A 16,297-nucleotide genomic window follows, 5' to 3' on the forward strand; every position below is an offset into this window, starting at 1 on the left:
AACTAATCCCTCTCCGACGCCCACTGTCCCATTATGTTTAAAAACTATATGTTGCCTTAAGATTAAATTAATATGCACTGTGTTAATGCTAATTCCCAATAAGGCATCTCAGTAATATCCCAAGTACGACTGAGGGTATTATGTTCAAACTTTTGGGGCTACTTCTGCTCTTAAAATTTAACCAAATCAAAATAGCGTAAGTGTATCCTTGCTGTCAAAGAAAGTAAACAGATGTTTTTGCGAATGGTCTTAAGTTTTCCATTTCAGGTCAACTAGAGGAGTTATGAAACTAAATTAAACACTATTATTTGTTTCCAGATTTTTAAAATGATATATGTTGCTGAAAATGGCTGAAATTTTTCTCCGGCATACAAATTGCAGGCCAAACTATAAATTATAAAAAAAAACGAAAAGATTTAAAGTATTTATTTTTCCCTGAAACGACTATATCAATATACAACGAACAGAAACTAAGTAAAAAAAACTTTTTCCACAAAATAAGTTTTTCAAAGAAAAGTGAAGAACTCCATTAAACAAAAAATGAGCAAAAATAAAATCAAATAATCGACCAAGCGTGAAACTACCACAAATCAGCATCAATAAATAAATGAAACCCAAGATGAACAGAAATTACAAAAATAAGCGAGTCAAACTCAAAACGAGCAGAAATTAACCTAAGTTGGGCTCAAAACCCCTATGCCTTCCCAAGGCCAGAACATAATTTGCACTTTACTGAAAAAAATACAAATGAATGTGCAGTGTCAGTTTAATATACATATATTGATTTTTAGCAATCAAAATGTTAATATTATTTGATTTATTAAAGTTATAAAAGTATAAACATTTATATTTTTTTCAGTAAAGTACAAATTATGTTTTTTTTAAATTGACAGGCCACTCTGGAGACGACTGACGGCGCTGACGTCTGGTTCCCTCTACGCTGGCGACGCTTCCAAGCAAGAGCTTTAAGTAACTAAGTAAGTAAGTAAGTACATAAATCGGACAGAAAGTCAAACTTCAGAGTAAAGAGCAAGGAGTTAAAAAAGAGACAGTCTTCTTCATATGAAGAATAATTTTTATTTCTTTTAGGTTTCAAAGCTACTTCTTACTTTCAATTTATAAAACTAATTTAAAGAAATCTAATTTCTGATTGTTCTTCAAATCATGTCCAAGTTTGACCAAAATATAAGTGGGGTATTTTCCCCTTAAATGCTTGTTTCAATGCTTTTAAAATGAATGCGTAAATAATTGTAAATCGATTATCACTGCCCTACTTTTTCAATTTTCTGCTTAAAAATTGAAATCTCGGATTGCACTTTAAATTTTGAATATACAATATTTGAATATACTGTCTAAATTTTCAACGAGGAGTATTTTTGTTCATGGATGAAAATTCTATGCGACTTTTGATCTTCTAGGTGGCTGAAGCCATCATAACCGTTAAAATAGGATTCTACAATTGATAAATACATCATATTCATATGTTGCCGTACATTGAACATTTTATGCAAATAGAAAAGAGAAATATTACCATTTAAGATTGCTGAAAACAAAGTTCCTAGTAGCATCGGCCCCCCTCAAAGGAAATTTCTTGGTGCGGTTCCTGACCCACTTTGCCTCTTCCACCGCTGTGCCGGTAGGCATGGGAATGTAATATTTTATGCTACATGGAAAAATATTTTAATTAATTCCTACTTCCCCCCATATCTTTTCTATATTTGTCTGAAGGCTCATTTAAAGTTAGCAGTTTAGGTATTAAAGTGTGGGCTTAAAGGAATCTTCCCCCTGCCCTGATTACACATTGACCCCCCCCCCGTACGGTAGCTGAAATGCAATTACACATCAATAAACGCAATTTTATACAATATGGAATGAATGAACAAAGTTAAATCCAGTAGGCTACTGTCATCATTAGGCACTACTGCCTCTGTGGGAATCATAAAACATAGTCTTTTTGGTACCTTTAAATCGATTAGGCTCTCAGAATATTTAAGTGCTTGCAAAATCATTTCGGGCAACGTGGCAGATTGGTGTCATAAAATGACAGAAAAAAACACTTTCCCTTGACCCAATCCTTATGGTCACTTAAAAAGGAACTTTTAATTTACGTTCAAATAAGCTTTGTCCTAATTTTCTAGGACCTCTTATTTGATGCTATCATCCCAGGGAAAAAAAATAAACATACATCCCCGATCTCAATAAAGCAAAATAAAACAAAACAAAATAAAAGTTCATCCAAAATCTTTCTTTTGGAAAAAAATATATATAAATTCCACATTTTGTCGATTGGCGCTTGAAACCTCTACGGTAAGGTTCTCTTATACTATGAATTTAATAGAGCAATTTGCATTAAGACCGATTGCCTTGTTAAGGGACGGTAGATTTGTAGCTTTTGGTGGGTAACAATCAACTAAACGAATTTTGTATATTTAGAATCAGCAAAAAAAGCCAATTCTGTTTATGTGTCAATTGTCATAAAAATTGCGTTTTTAGTTCTGGGGAATAATGGCCCGAGTTACCCCATGCTTGCAGTTTTTTATATCGGACTATTTGATAAGATTATCTTATGATCAACAATTTTATTTTAACCTATTCATTTTATTCAGTAGAATTTGAGTACCAAAAGAAAGATGGTCAATTTGACAGCTGAATTGTCAGTTCACATTTAGTTTATCTTTCACTATTATATATATTTTTTCCAAATGTCTGAAGATGTAACTGATCTCAATTCACAGGGGAGAAGTGTCCTGTTAATAAAAAGTTATATTTTACATGGCCATATAAAATCAAAACGTTGTATCGATGCACGCAGGGTGACTTTTGAATACAGGGCCTTATAAATGTGACGATCTTGGCAAAACGCCACTTTAGGGGCTTTTGAAATCTTAGAGATCTGTTAATCCAAGAAAGATAAACGAAGATTCCAAAAATGAAATCAGAGCCTAAATATCCCACTAGAAGTCATTTTTAATTTCCTATATCTACTTCTTCTGTAGCTTATTCTAAGGCTTAGGAAATTGCATATAGACTAGTCTACTACTGTCGTAATCACTGGAGGCAATAAATCTTTCCTTAATATAGGTTTGAGCCCGATTTACTTTTACTGTAGGGTTAGAATATACTGGGTTAAGATTAAATGCTTAATAGTTAAATATATTATTGATTAAATGGACTAATCTCTTTACCCGGAATCCTCGCCATTTCAATGCTGAGTTTCGTTTAATTTTGCAAGCAAACTTAGTTACTCTTTTTATTTCATTTTTTTTTTCTAACTGTATTGAAAAATGAACTTACTCCAAAGAAAATATATTGTCTTGCCCTTACCCACCACTGCTATTCTGTTATTTGCCCCCCCCCCCCTCTGACCGGAAACTTTTCTGAATATGCTCTTGTACGGAACCAGTGATGGTCGTAAGGAATAGTGAGATGCATCATTAATCCCAGGACGAATGTGAACTAGAAAAGGGTTGATACTACAACTTTAAGCGCAGTCTGTAAAATAGATGCCATCTTTAGAATTTTAACTGTCTTTGCTCTAATCCCGACCCGATATTTCTTGCCTATAGAAAATATCAACATTTAGAAATCTTCTTGAAAGTGATATGTTGAGATGGAATCCCTTTTATCCTTACCTGGTGTGGATTGTATTGTTGTGTACTGGAAATGCATTAGAAATCAACAAAATAGAACTGAAGTTTGTATACCTCCTTTTTTTATACCAGAATAGCCTAGGCCTATTAAAGGGAAAAGAATCTTGACCTCTGAATTGAACTCTTTTATATGGACCCAAATTGACTATTTGATATACTCAAACATATGTTTGAATTGTAAAGTGCTACCCAGGGCTTCGCTCATGAGTTAGAATACACTATAGCTAAATAGTCTACTAGGCTAGCCTATCTTGGAAAGTAGGCCTAGTTGACTTAGAGGAAAAGAATGTTATTGAACAAATTCTGCACCCAAATTATTTACTATGTTTTCAGTTTTTTTTTTAATAGCAAATATACAGTTTCTATATTAATTTTGAAAATTTCCCATAAGGAAAACAGAGATTGCTGTTCAGCTTAAGCAATTGTATAAGGAAATTGCAATTGTTGATCAACAAATTGTTTATTGGGAAGTTCAGCAAATATTGGGTAAAGTTCTACCAAATCATATTATTCAGTTAGGAATAGCCTAAAGTGAATACACCATTTGATGCCTTTTTTTATGCTGATTACAAATATAATAATCATTTCTATCAGAAATGAATTTCAGCCCCCCCCCCCTATATATACCAAACCTAACCCTGAGTTGGCATATATAGGGGGGGGGGAGGGCTGAAATTCTTTTCTGATAGAAATGATAAATATATTCATAATCAGCATAAAAAAAGGCATCAAATGGTGTATTCACTTTAGTCCTAGCTCAATAGGCCTAATATGATTTGGTAGAACTTTACCAAATATTGTTCAAGCTAGTTACCTCCCTGCCACATCCATACAGAGTAGGCCTATCTTTACTGATCACCTGCTGTGGTCTTTACTAGATACTTCCAAATGTTCTTTGGGTCTTTCTTACTGTTATCAGCTAGCTTGGACTCAAAACTTGTATTTTTGTTTTGTTTACTTCAAGCTTTAGCAAATTTTTGATAATTCTCCTCTTTCCCTCCTTTATTGTACTGCCTCCAGTACTGCCATTTTTCTCCATCTGCCATCAGTACTGCCATCTGTTCTCCAGTACTGCCTATTCCTTGCATATTGGTCATGAAAGTTATTATTTTGGGCTCTGCCATAGGTTTCACTGATGTGTGCTTTTTCTGAACTAGAAGTAGCTTATCTATTAGGTTAGTCCACAAATAGCTCATTTCTTATCACCCAGTAATCTACATAAGCTTTATTTATGTAATCATTTTTTATTTTACAAAGTGACAGCTTTACTTCTAGGATTAAGGGGTTGCTCTTTCCTAAAGTGGATAGATGATTTACATTCTTTGTCCCATAGGAACACTAGGTTGAGTAGATTCAGTCTTTGGAAAAGTTTATTTCTAGTTGGTTGGTTAACAATCTGGTAGAGATTCAGATTGTGATGTTACTCTGTAAATAGATTTGTGCCTTTACTTCTATTTGTAAGTACAAGTACATAAGGACTCTATCCATGTGATGCCTGGGAAGCTATAAGTAGGCTACCTGTGTAATTCAAAGTTTCTTTATACAGTATTGTTGCTATGGTCTGCTAGTTTTTAATTATACCCATTGTGGGAAAAGTGATAAGAGTGAATGTGATTCCACAGAGACACCAGCTTGTTTTGATAGGAAGAAATTTGCTCAGCATGATGATACTGGTTAGACCAAGAGAAGCTTATAGAGTTTCAAGAGAACAACAGTGTGGTTCTAAGAAGAGAACAGGATGGATTGACCCAACTTTCACTCTTAGATTAATAATCAAGGAGTGTCTGATTTGTTTAATCCCTTTAAGTCCAAGTTTTATAGATAAAAAAAGGGAAATGATTTAGCTGATAGAAAAGCTTTAATGAAAGTCCTATTCTTGTATGGTATACTAGGTTAACACTGTAATGTTATGATGATGTTGCTGAGGTTAAGTGAGGTTATTAGTAGATTTCTTATAGAATAAGGAGTTAAGCAAGGTTGTGTCCTATCCCTATTTATATGGATTGTTTTGATAGAAGTTATTGTAACAAACATTACCAAGGATATTGGAGAACATGGTGTCAAATTGGAACATAAAACTCTCTGACACTTTGGTTATGCAGATTGTTTGTGGCTGCTAGATGAAAATGTTAGCAAAATGGAAAAATTCCTAGAGGTTTTGAGAAATCAAGGTGTAAGAAAGTGCTTGAAAATCAATGTTAAGAAGTAAGTTGCTTACATTAGGAATAAATAAGGGTAAGGAGGTGATGTTAGGTAACAAGAAAGTTGATAGCTTCAATTACCTGGGTCATATTATTACTAAAAATGGTGGATGCAGGGAAGGTGTAGAAAATAAAATAGCTATTATACAGATTTTTTTTCTCTTTTTTTTTGCAGTTGAGAATAGTTTGGAAGGATTGGAAGATAAGTCTGAAAACTAAAATTAGAATTTTGAAATCATGGCAATGACATTAGTGAAGTTTGATTCTGAAACATAAGTGTTTCAAAAAGCTATGCAGTATTTATTAAATATTTTTCAGAGGATTTGTCTAAGGGTAGTTTAAGTATTTGTTTTAGTATTTGGCTTCATTGTACTTTCTTGAGCTACGTTGAGAGAAAGGTTAAGATAGATAGGCCATATCTTATAGATAAAAGATGACAGATTCTCAAAGATTGTGCTTTTTTTTACACCCATGTAGGTGCCCCATGAAAAGCAGGTCATTTGCAATTCCAGTGGGGTGGGAAGATGTCATTGGAAATGATTTGAAGAAAATTAGGACTTCATGGCAGGGGGGGGGGGGGGTAAAAAGGGAAGTAATGAACAGATTGGGGTGAAGGAAGGGCATATGCAGCTGCATTGGCCTTAGATGACTTGATCCTGCTCTGAGCTGTTAGTAGTAGTAGAACCAGTATGGACCAATTAAGTGCTGCTAAGTGATGTAAAATCCTGAGATGTTCCCTATATTTTTAATGGTGGCTTGCATTTACCCCCCTCCCCCCATAGAAAATAAGGCTTTCCAAATTTGAGAATTTTATTTGAGTTTTATTTATTTTTTTCCATAGGGGGAAGGAATTTTGGCACTTGTGTATTATGCACCACTCACTCAAGTTTACACTGTAAAATTTGAGAACTCACCAGTTTTTTTGTCAGTTTCTTTGTTAGTTTAGAAATAAATTTGGGCTATAGATTTGCATATTAGGGGGGGGGGGAGTAAAATATAGCGGGTCTGGATGCATTAGTGTTTGGTACAAGTAGTCTGCATATCAAACAGTTTGTGGCAATGAACTGTAAGTAAGGAGCAACCCAACTCAATAGTAAACGAAACTCTAAAAACAGGAATTTTGATACCAATACATACATCAAAAGAATCAGATTTTTATGCTGATTTTATGTATATAAGTTTCATCAAGTTTAGTCTTACCCATCAAAAGTTACGCACCTGAGAAGATTTGCCTTATTTTCAAAAAATAAGAGGGAAACCCCCTAAAAGGCATAGAACTTGAATGAAAATCACACCATCAGATTTTGCATATCAGAGAACCTTACTATACAATTTTCAAGCTCTTATCTGCATAAATGTGGAATTTTGTATTTTTTGTCATAAGAAAGATCACAGATATGTGTTTTACACTGGGATTTTTTTTTTTCTAGGCATGATTGTATTGACCTAGTGGTCCTAGAAAATCGCGGGAGGGTTCATTCAAACGGGAATTAAAAGTTCTAGTGCCCTTTTTCAGTGACCAAAATAATGGAGGGCAACTAGGCTCCCTCCCACGCTAATTTTTTCCCAAAGTCACCCAATCAAAATGTTGAGATAGCCATTTTGTTCAACATGGTCGAAAATTACAATAACTATGTCTTTGAGGATGACTTAATCCCCCACAGTCTCCAGGGGAAGGTTTGCAAGTTATGAACTTTGCCCAATGTTTACATATAGTATTGATTATTGGGAAGTATACAGAACTTTTCCGGGGGGGGGATATGGGTTGGGTGTTACATTGGAGGATCTTTCCATGGGGGAAGGGACATTGCTATGAAGGGGGCGCCAGATTTCCCAGCATTATTAAAAAAAAACGATCAGAAATTAAATAAAGAAAACAAACAATTTTTTCGTCTGAAAGTAAGGAGCAACATTAAAACTTAAAACCAACAGAAATTATTATGTATATGATTGGGTTCGCCCCCTAGTAATTACCTCACTCTTCACATTAAAGTTTTTTTGTACTTTCATCAGAGCTATTAATTCTTATCAACTGCCTTTGTGATTAAGGGGTCATTCTTAAGGAATTGGAACAAAATTTGAACTTTAGCGTAAAGAACAAGGTATTGACTAGGGGGTGAATCCCCTAATATATGTAATGAAAATTTATGTAAGAAAATTCGTTATGTAAGTTAACTCGAAACTTAAGTCAGATCAAAATTTCAAGAATGCCAACTAGCCAAAAAAAAAAGAAAGTAAAATCAAAATGCAAATTTTGTTTTAATTATTCATGTACAGTGAGCCAAGATCAAAGCTGCATTAAGTCAAAAATGTTCAGAAATTGACTAAAAACTGAATATAAAAATTGACTAACTGAAAGTAAAGAGCAGCATTAAATCTTAAAAAAACAGAAATTATTCTGTATATGAAAGGGGCTTTCCCCTCATCAACACCTCGCTCTTTATGCTAAAGTTTGACTCTATCTCACAACTTCATATTTTAAAATAATAAAAAACTTTAGCATCGAGGTGTTGAGGAGGGGACAGCCGATTTCACATATGGAATAATTTCTGTTTGTTTTAAGTTTTAATGTCAGTCCTTACTTTCAGTTAAAAAAAAACTCGTTTTTTTACTCAATTTGATAGATAGACAGAGAAGTGAATTTTAAAATAAAAAATACAGTCATGAACTAAGTAACATAACATAAATGAAAGGCACAAATAACATAAACTTTTTTCAGTGATCATCATGAAACACTACATTAACCTTATTATAGTACTTGATACTTGGAAAAACAGTCATTGAAAAAAAAAAAAAAAAAAAACACTTAACAATTGAAAAAAAACCCACTTAAATGAAACATTACATTTAGCCTACTTTATACTGAGATTTTTTTTTTTTTTTAGTTAACAAAATTTCCAGATACCTCGCTATTCTGCTGTAATTTATAGAGACTATTCACCTAGAAAGAATTATTTTCTGACTTTGAACTGTCCAAATACTTTACTCTACCGGTAAATCCCCCCCCCCCCATTCTCCCATGGAAAAGAAGGCTTTCCAAATTTGAGAATTTTATTTGAGTTTTATTTTTTAATTTCTATAGGGGAAAATAGTTTTGGTACTTATGTATTATGGGCAACTCACTCAAGTTTATACTGTCTAAAACTCGAGAACAAACCAGTTTCTTTATTAGTTTTTTTTTCAGCTTATCATGAGACAAGACAAAGACAAGTGACAGAATATATTGGAAATATATAATTTTGGAAATATCTTTGCATTAAAGGGGGGGGGGGTATTTGGACAGTTTGAAGTCAGAAAACAATTCTTTCTAGGTATGGCCATTAAGAAATTACAGAAGAATAGCAAGGTATTTGGGAATTTGGTTAACTATTATTTTTAACAAAAAAATTGGCAGTTTTTTTTAACGAAAAAACTGGCGTGTTCTCGAATTTTACACAGCATAAAGTTGAGTGAGTGGTGCATAATACAAAGTACCAAAATTTCTTCCCCCTACAGAAATAAAAATTAAAACTCAAATAAAATTCTCAAGTTTGTAAAGCCTCATTTTCCATGGGGGGTATTTTCCTTGGAGGGGGGGGGGGGTAAACGCCTTGAAGCATTTTTAATACTTTACATACAATGTCGATTTGTTGTGTTTTTTCCAATAACTGCCTACCAAAAAAATCTCTCCCCAAAATAAATGTATGCCAATGTTGTTTTCAGCTTTTGTTGGCACTAACATGATGCTGTTTGACTAGAACAATATCAAACAGGGAAACAGTGAAATAATATCAAACTCCTAAGGATGCATTTTAGGTATAGATTTGGCATGGACCTAGGAAGTGAGCCAGAGCCCCCTCCCCTCACTCCCCTTAAAGCATAAATTAACTCTGCTGCTTTGTTTAGCCTACATGACACTTCGTTTTTTACCTTTCAAAACCCAAGGTCAAACATATGCTGCTTAAGCCCATGGGTATATGGGGTACAACTGTTCCCCATTTGTTTTTTACAGTTCTTAGGCTAAATACCATGTTTGAAGGCTAAATTCTGTTAGATATGTCTACTATGTAAATGATGATACACCTTTTATACTGGCCTATAAGGACTGGAACCCATATTTCCCTATGTCTGCTGGGAGCAGCCTAAGGACCAGTATAGATTATAACTATATGTATCCTGTGCGTAATTATAAATAAATAAAGTCTTAAAAAAGGAATTGTGCTTATATAAAAAAAAAGTACAAAAAATAAAAAAAATTACACCCTGGGGTACAGTTGTACCTCCCCCCCACCCTTGGGCCATGAAGGGTTAATCAAAATTTGAAAAGGCTGTTGGTCATCACTGGAATAAGATGAAGTGCCAATTGGCTGTAAGTCTTGTCAAATTGAACAAGCATTTTTCAGAGATGGTACCTTAAGCCAACTTGTTAGATAGCAAGAAATTATTCTGTGCTGAAGGAACTGTATGGTGTCCTCATAATCATAGTACTGAAAGACCTGATTGATGTTATCTGCAACAACTCCTGTTCTCTGGTGCCAGTATACTGAAGTCTACTTAGCTAAACAAATGATATGTTTAAAAGACTTTCTAGAATAACAAAACTGCTTCCATGAAAGGCCTAGATCGTATAGAAATCATAGATCCTGATAATACACATAGATTATCTTCAATGTAGATCTTTTAGAAATTCCAAAAAGCACAATAAGTTAAAATCAACCAGTTTTCTCTGGTAAAATCCAAGGATTTACTATCCAATACTGTTTAGTGCACCCTTGCTAGGTAATAAATTAGTTGTGCAAGAGCTTCTTATGCTCCAACAGTAGAAGAAGCAAATTTTTCAAAATTATAAGGTAGGAGAGACACTGACATTGTGCTAATTATTGATGAAATTATCTAGTGTTGTGTAGTGGTGCAATGGTTTTGATCTCAGCTTTTTTTTTTTTTTTTATTTACAAACCAATCATAAAAACACCAAGTAAGAAGTGGAGTATATAAGAAATAAGAAAAAATTAGACAGTAGAAATTACTTGAAACACTATTCACAAAAAAGAGGCACAAGATGTGACTTTACTGATGCTGATTTATGCTTAGCGTGGAGCTCAATACTATCTAAATGATGGAAATGATCCCAGGCATAGTAATTCTGAATTATTTTGAATTATGTGCCTAGAAGGAAGATATAGGAAATATTTACAAAGCTTAAAATATTTTTTTCTAAGACGCAACATATCTCTTCCTGTCAGGAGAAGGAACACTCCTGACAGACACATAATGTGGGGTGCAACACAAGACAAAAAAATCTTTCCCAAGATCTTTCCGGCAAAATCTACCCCAATTTCGTACACTCAAACCGTAGGTAGACTGGAAACTTTTGATCATTTGACAACATATTGCCTCTCTTGTCTGATGTAATGTACAAGCAAACTGTGCTCCTAGATACACAAATCAATCAATGCAAGAAATGGTAAAATTCTACTTTAGCTGCTTCTGGCTATCTTGGAAAGGGGTTAGGTTAGGAAAATGACACTTTCAGGGATGGGTCTGCAGGCTAAAGTATGTCCCGGGAAGGTATTTTGAAGTACCTACTTCCACTCTTTCTCCCTCTAGAGGGTCCTGAAATTTGCCTACATGACAGGTCTGTAGCCTACTTATTGAAATTTTAACAAAACAACATTTTTACCTTAATTTTCAGCTATCAGTTTCTTTTTCTCTGGCTTTCGTTCTGAAAATGCAATTCCTGTTATTTGAGTAGAAGATTAAGTCATATCAATGTTTTTATTTCAAAATTTAGGAAATGTATTTGCATATCTTTTTAGAACCTTATAAATTGGCATTGAGAAAAATTATGAAGCTGAAAATAATTTTGTTGTACTTCATTTAAGCAGAAGATATATTTTGCAAGGTTTCACTTTTATAACACACAGATTTTTAAAGGTCATGAAAGGTCAGGACCCTCTAGAGCAAGAAGGAGTGGCAGTAGGTACTTCAAAATACCTTCCCGCGACATACTTTAGCCTGTAGACCCATTCCTGAAAGTTTCTTTTTCCCAGCCCAACCCCTTTCCATGATAGCCAAAAGTAGCTAAAGTAAAATTTTACCCAAGAAATAGCAGAAGTACCAATAGAAAGAGAAACTGGATAACCACAGTTAAATGGTAAAAATTCACAGACCAATACTAGGAAAGCTATGCAAGAGCCTATCAAGATTCAATTGTAGAACTTTGCGCGTTCTACTAATCAGCAATACATTGTCAGCATTTGTGAGATACGTTATTTCAACGCTGTTAAGAAAGAAAGTGGGTTTTTACCGACTTTTTACCATCAAGAATATCAACAACAGCTTACTTAAATATACTGGGTAAAAGTCCCTCGGCAGATCCCACTTTTTATTTCAATCAGAACACTCGGTATCGGATCCCATTTAGCAAAAAGAACAGAATTAGAGCAGCAGTAAAGTAACATAACACACACACTTTTATTAATTCCCTCTTTTATCTAAGAGGCAATTGCTTGATGATGATTCACAGAATCGAAAACCTTTGAAGTAACCAAGACCTTTCAAGAAACCGATTTGATTTGCACTGCAATCTTCAACAGAGGTAATGGGCAATATTACATACTTGAACACTTTGCTCACATTACAAGCAACTGTGATTGGCCTATGTGATTCACAAAAATCTTCAGATTTATCATACTGTAGCACAGATGTTATATGGCCAACTAGAAAACCATTTGGGATGATTCGATTGCATAAAATCTTTTGAAAAATCAACTGGAGGTGACAATGAAGTTCATTTGGTGCTCTAACAAGGTGTTCAGAGCAAAGACCTTCACTGTCAGGTGAAGATGAGTGTTTCAACTTCAGTTAAGCTTGTTGGATGCTTGGAATTTTAACAGCATGGATATGTGATTGCGTGAATTGAGCAGGCAGTTGTGAATAACACAATCAGAAAATTTGCACTGACTGAAGGTCTGAGAAAGTGTCCTTATAATATTCTTCCCATGCACTAAATGAGAGATTGGAAGGTGGTTGGCCATACAAACTCTCTTCATATCACTCTCTTTGTAATGCAGGACCCTGAGTTTGAGCCTAGCTGTAGAAACACACTGCAGGGCTCAGAATTTGATTCTGGGGTGATAAAATTATGTGAAAGCATTACTATATTAATCCAAACAAGAAGAAGAAGAAAAAACTAACTTGTGACAAGAACCACTGAACAAATATACTTGTGACAAGAACAAGAAATACTGAAAAGCCCGCCTGCTGTTAAATAGAAGAAGAAGAACCAGAAAATTGGTAAAATCTACCCCCTCTCCGCTTAAAAATTTGGCTCCTGACTGTCTGCTTTAATGATTTTTTTTTTGTTATTTTGCCTTGAGTCTACTTTTCTTTGAATTTAGGTTTGGAAAACACATTTTGATTATAAATAAATCATGATTTAACAAGGGTATGAGACTCAGTACACTTCCCTGGGATTTTATTTGTGCTGCAGATTTATTTTTGCAGTCTTTGGTTGTGTAACGTAAAGTTTGTACAGGGTAAGTGCCCTTTAAAGAAGGAAGGGATAGGAGGTAGATAATTTAAAAGGTTAGGGCATAGTTCAGGCTCTGAATCTGTTTCTATTTTAGAAAAGAGGTACTTGAGATGTTTTACCATGGTTTCAACAGCTACATGAACAATGCCTTCCCAGCCGACGAACTGATGCCTTTAAGTTGTAAAGGGAGGTGGAGAGGATCAGAGACATCCAGAGGAGACATAGACGAGGCTCTGGGAAAGTAAGGATTTCTATTTTTAGTTTATTCTATTTATGATGATACATAAAACAAAGTATATAAACTATTCATGGAAGTTGAAGTGTTAATTTTTGTCTAGTATGATTCATATATTGATAAACTATTGATGCTTTTGTTTGCATAGGGAAGCAATATATATATATATATATATATATATATATATATATATATATATATATATATATATATATATATATAAATATATAAAGGGTTTTGGAGCAAATTAAGGTCCGTGCTGGATCTGTTTTGTTCTTTGTTAATGGTGGTTAGTATTGGAGAGTCACTGGTCACTGTGATACTGACCCAATGCCCAACAGGACAGGCTGTCCCACTAATACTTCCATTCTTATTGTTCCACCATCTGTCAAAACTCGAAGGACACAGTAGTGGGTAAGATCAGTATTTTGTCTTGCAGCATGTTCAAGTTATTGACAATATACTGTGCGGACAAATTCTGGGATAGCCTATATTAGTCCTCTCTATCTGTTTGGAAAGCCTCTGCAAGCGTCCTTTCGTATAATGTTGACCTACATGAAGAATAAGAGGGTATTGGCTGATTGGGTTGTATAGTTGTATGTCAGCAGCATATCACTATGATGATGTCTGAAGACAAGTTTGGGGAAGTTTTAGGGGAAGTTTTGAAGGGGAAGTTTGAAGACAAGTTTGGGGAGTTTTAGGTGCTCCTGTCCTTTGTTATATGGCATATTTTGTTAACCTCTGATGTATTTGGCATCACTCCTTTCAACCCCTTCAGTTAGTATGCTGTTATGTTTGTAGGAGGGGGAGGTTAGACATGAGTAGAATGGCCCCTATTGATCCCACGAGTACCACGTGGTTTATGGTTTTCTCAGTGAGAATGAAAAAACAGTTGAAATTCTCACTTGAAAAACCATGAATTTTGTTGCATTTATGGTAATTCTCACTTGAAAAACCATGAATTTTGTCACATTTATGTAATTCTCACTTGAAAAACCATAAAAACAGACATAAATTTCAAAAAATTCATTGATTATCAAGTGATAATTTAATAAATTGCAAAAAAAACATGTAATTTCACGTTATAATTACATAAAGGTGACAAAATTCATGTTTTTTCAAGTGAGAATTTCATAAATGCGACAAAATTCATTTTTATTCAATTGCGAATATAAACTGTTTTTTCAGTCTCACTTGGAAAACCATAAACCACGTGGTGTAGTCACGAGTAGCACCTGTGAACTTGATTTACATAATCGCTAGGGGAAATTATTGATTCACGAAGAGGGAATTAGGAAACATTAAGGCTTCTTTAATCTTAGGTCTGAGGAAGGGGGGAATTAAGAAACAAACATGGCTTCATTGTTGTTTGGTTAGCTTAACCTGAGAAATAGCACCTGTGAACATGATTTACATAATCGCTAGGGGAAATTATTGATTCACGAAGAGGGAATTAGGAAGCATTAAGGCTTCTTTAATCTTTAGGCCTGTCACGAGTAGCACCTGTGAATTTGATTTACATAATCGCTAGGGGAAATTATTGATTCACGAAGGGGAGAATTAAGAAACATTAAGGCTTCTTTAATCTTAGGTCTGAGGGATAAACGTTCTTTAGATCAGAGAGAAAAATTAATATTCTATTTTCAAATAGGGCTTCATTGATCTTTAGTGTCAGGAATTATAATTGACATCACTTGTTATCGTGGAATTATGCGGGAGTCTAAAGAGATAGAAATTCTATTTTTAAATACGGCTTCACGGAGCTTTAAGTCGGAGAGATAAATTGATATTCTAACGAAACCCTAAAAGTTTAGCTAGGAACATTTATGAGGTGAAGAGATTAACGTAGGAAAGGGTTTCCTAGAAATTTGAAATGAGTTAGCGCATAGATGCCATACAAAAGGAACACGCTGAAATTACGTTTAGGGATTATTTGGGCGAAACGGTTTTATCCATTTTATGGGATTATTTCGGCGAAACAGTTAGAGACATTTTGAAAGAAGATTTTAGGAAAGGTTTTAGAAGAGAATTTGAGGGTGAAACTCTGTGGCCGTTATAATACACAAGTTCCATTTGAACAGTGTTGTGAGGTCCTCGAACCCAACCCCACAGGGGTCTGATCCCCCACCACCACCCCGAAGGAAGCCCACGGTACTCAAAGATCCCCCAAGCTCCCATAGAGCCCCAGCCCCCCAAACGCCCGCCGCAGACCCTCAAAGGCCCTCCTCTGGTCCTCAAAGGGCCCCCGGACCCCCAAAGGGCCCCCCGGACCCCAGAGGCCCTCCCCCGGTCCTCAAAGGTCCCTCGGGTTCCCAAAGGACCACCGGTGCCCCCCAAAGACCCACCCAGACCCCCAAATGCCATCCCCGAACCCCCAAAGGCCCTCCCTGTGCCCCAAAGGCCCTCCCCCGGCCCCCCTCCTCCTCCTCCTCCCACCTCCTCCTCCTCCCTCCTCCTCATCCTCCCTCCTCCTCCTCCTCCTCCTCCCACCTCCTCCTCCTCCTCCTCCCACCTCCTCCCTCCTCCTCCTCCCACCTCCTCCTCCCACCTCCTCCTCCTCCCACCTCCTCCCACCTCCTCCTCCTCCTCCTCCTCCCTCCTCCTCCTCCCACCTCCTTCCTCCTCCTCCTCCTCCTCCTTCTACCTCCTCCTCCCCCCCCCCATTCCCTCATCATTTTTTATACTTTTTTGTGCATTG

General features: G+C 35.6%; 1 protein-coding gene across 1 annotated transcript in view; it reads left to right on the forward strand.

The window, feature by feature from the left end:
* The first annotated feature begins 3,570 nt into the window (after nucleotides 1–3,570).
* The window catches only part of LOC148943134 (ER degradation-enhancing alpha-mannosidase-like protein 3), a 105,451-nt gene continuing 92,724 nt past the window's right edge, over nucleotides 3,571–16,297 (forward strand). The window contains exons 1-2 of the mRNA XM_089102097.1: nucleotides 3,571–3,694; nucleotides 13,459–13,605. Of these exons, the coding sequence (XP_088958223.1) occupies nucleotides 3,603–3,694; nucleotides 13,459–13,605 (239 nt within the window). The 5' untranslated portion in view covers nucleotides 3,571–3,602. The remainder of the gene's footprint in view (nucleotides 3,695–13,458; nucleotides 13,606–16,297) is intronic.

This window comes from Artemia sp. Qi Xiang Cuo, chromosome 16 (assembly GCF_049724085.1).
Source record: "Artemia sp. Qi Xiang Cuo chromosome 16, ASM4972408v1, whole genome shotgun sequence".
Lineage (NCBI taxonomy): Eukaryota > Metazoa > Arthropoda > Branchiopoda > Anostraca > Artemiidae > Artemia > Artemia sp. Qi Xiang Cuo.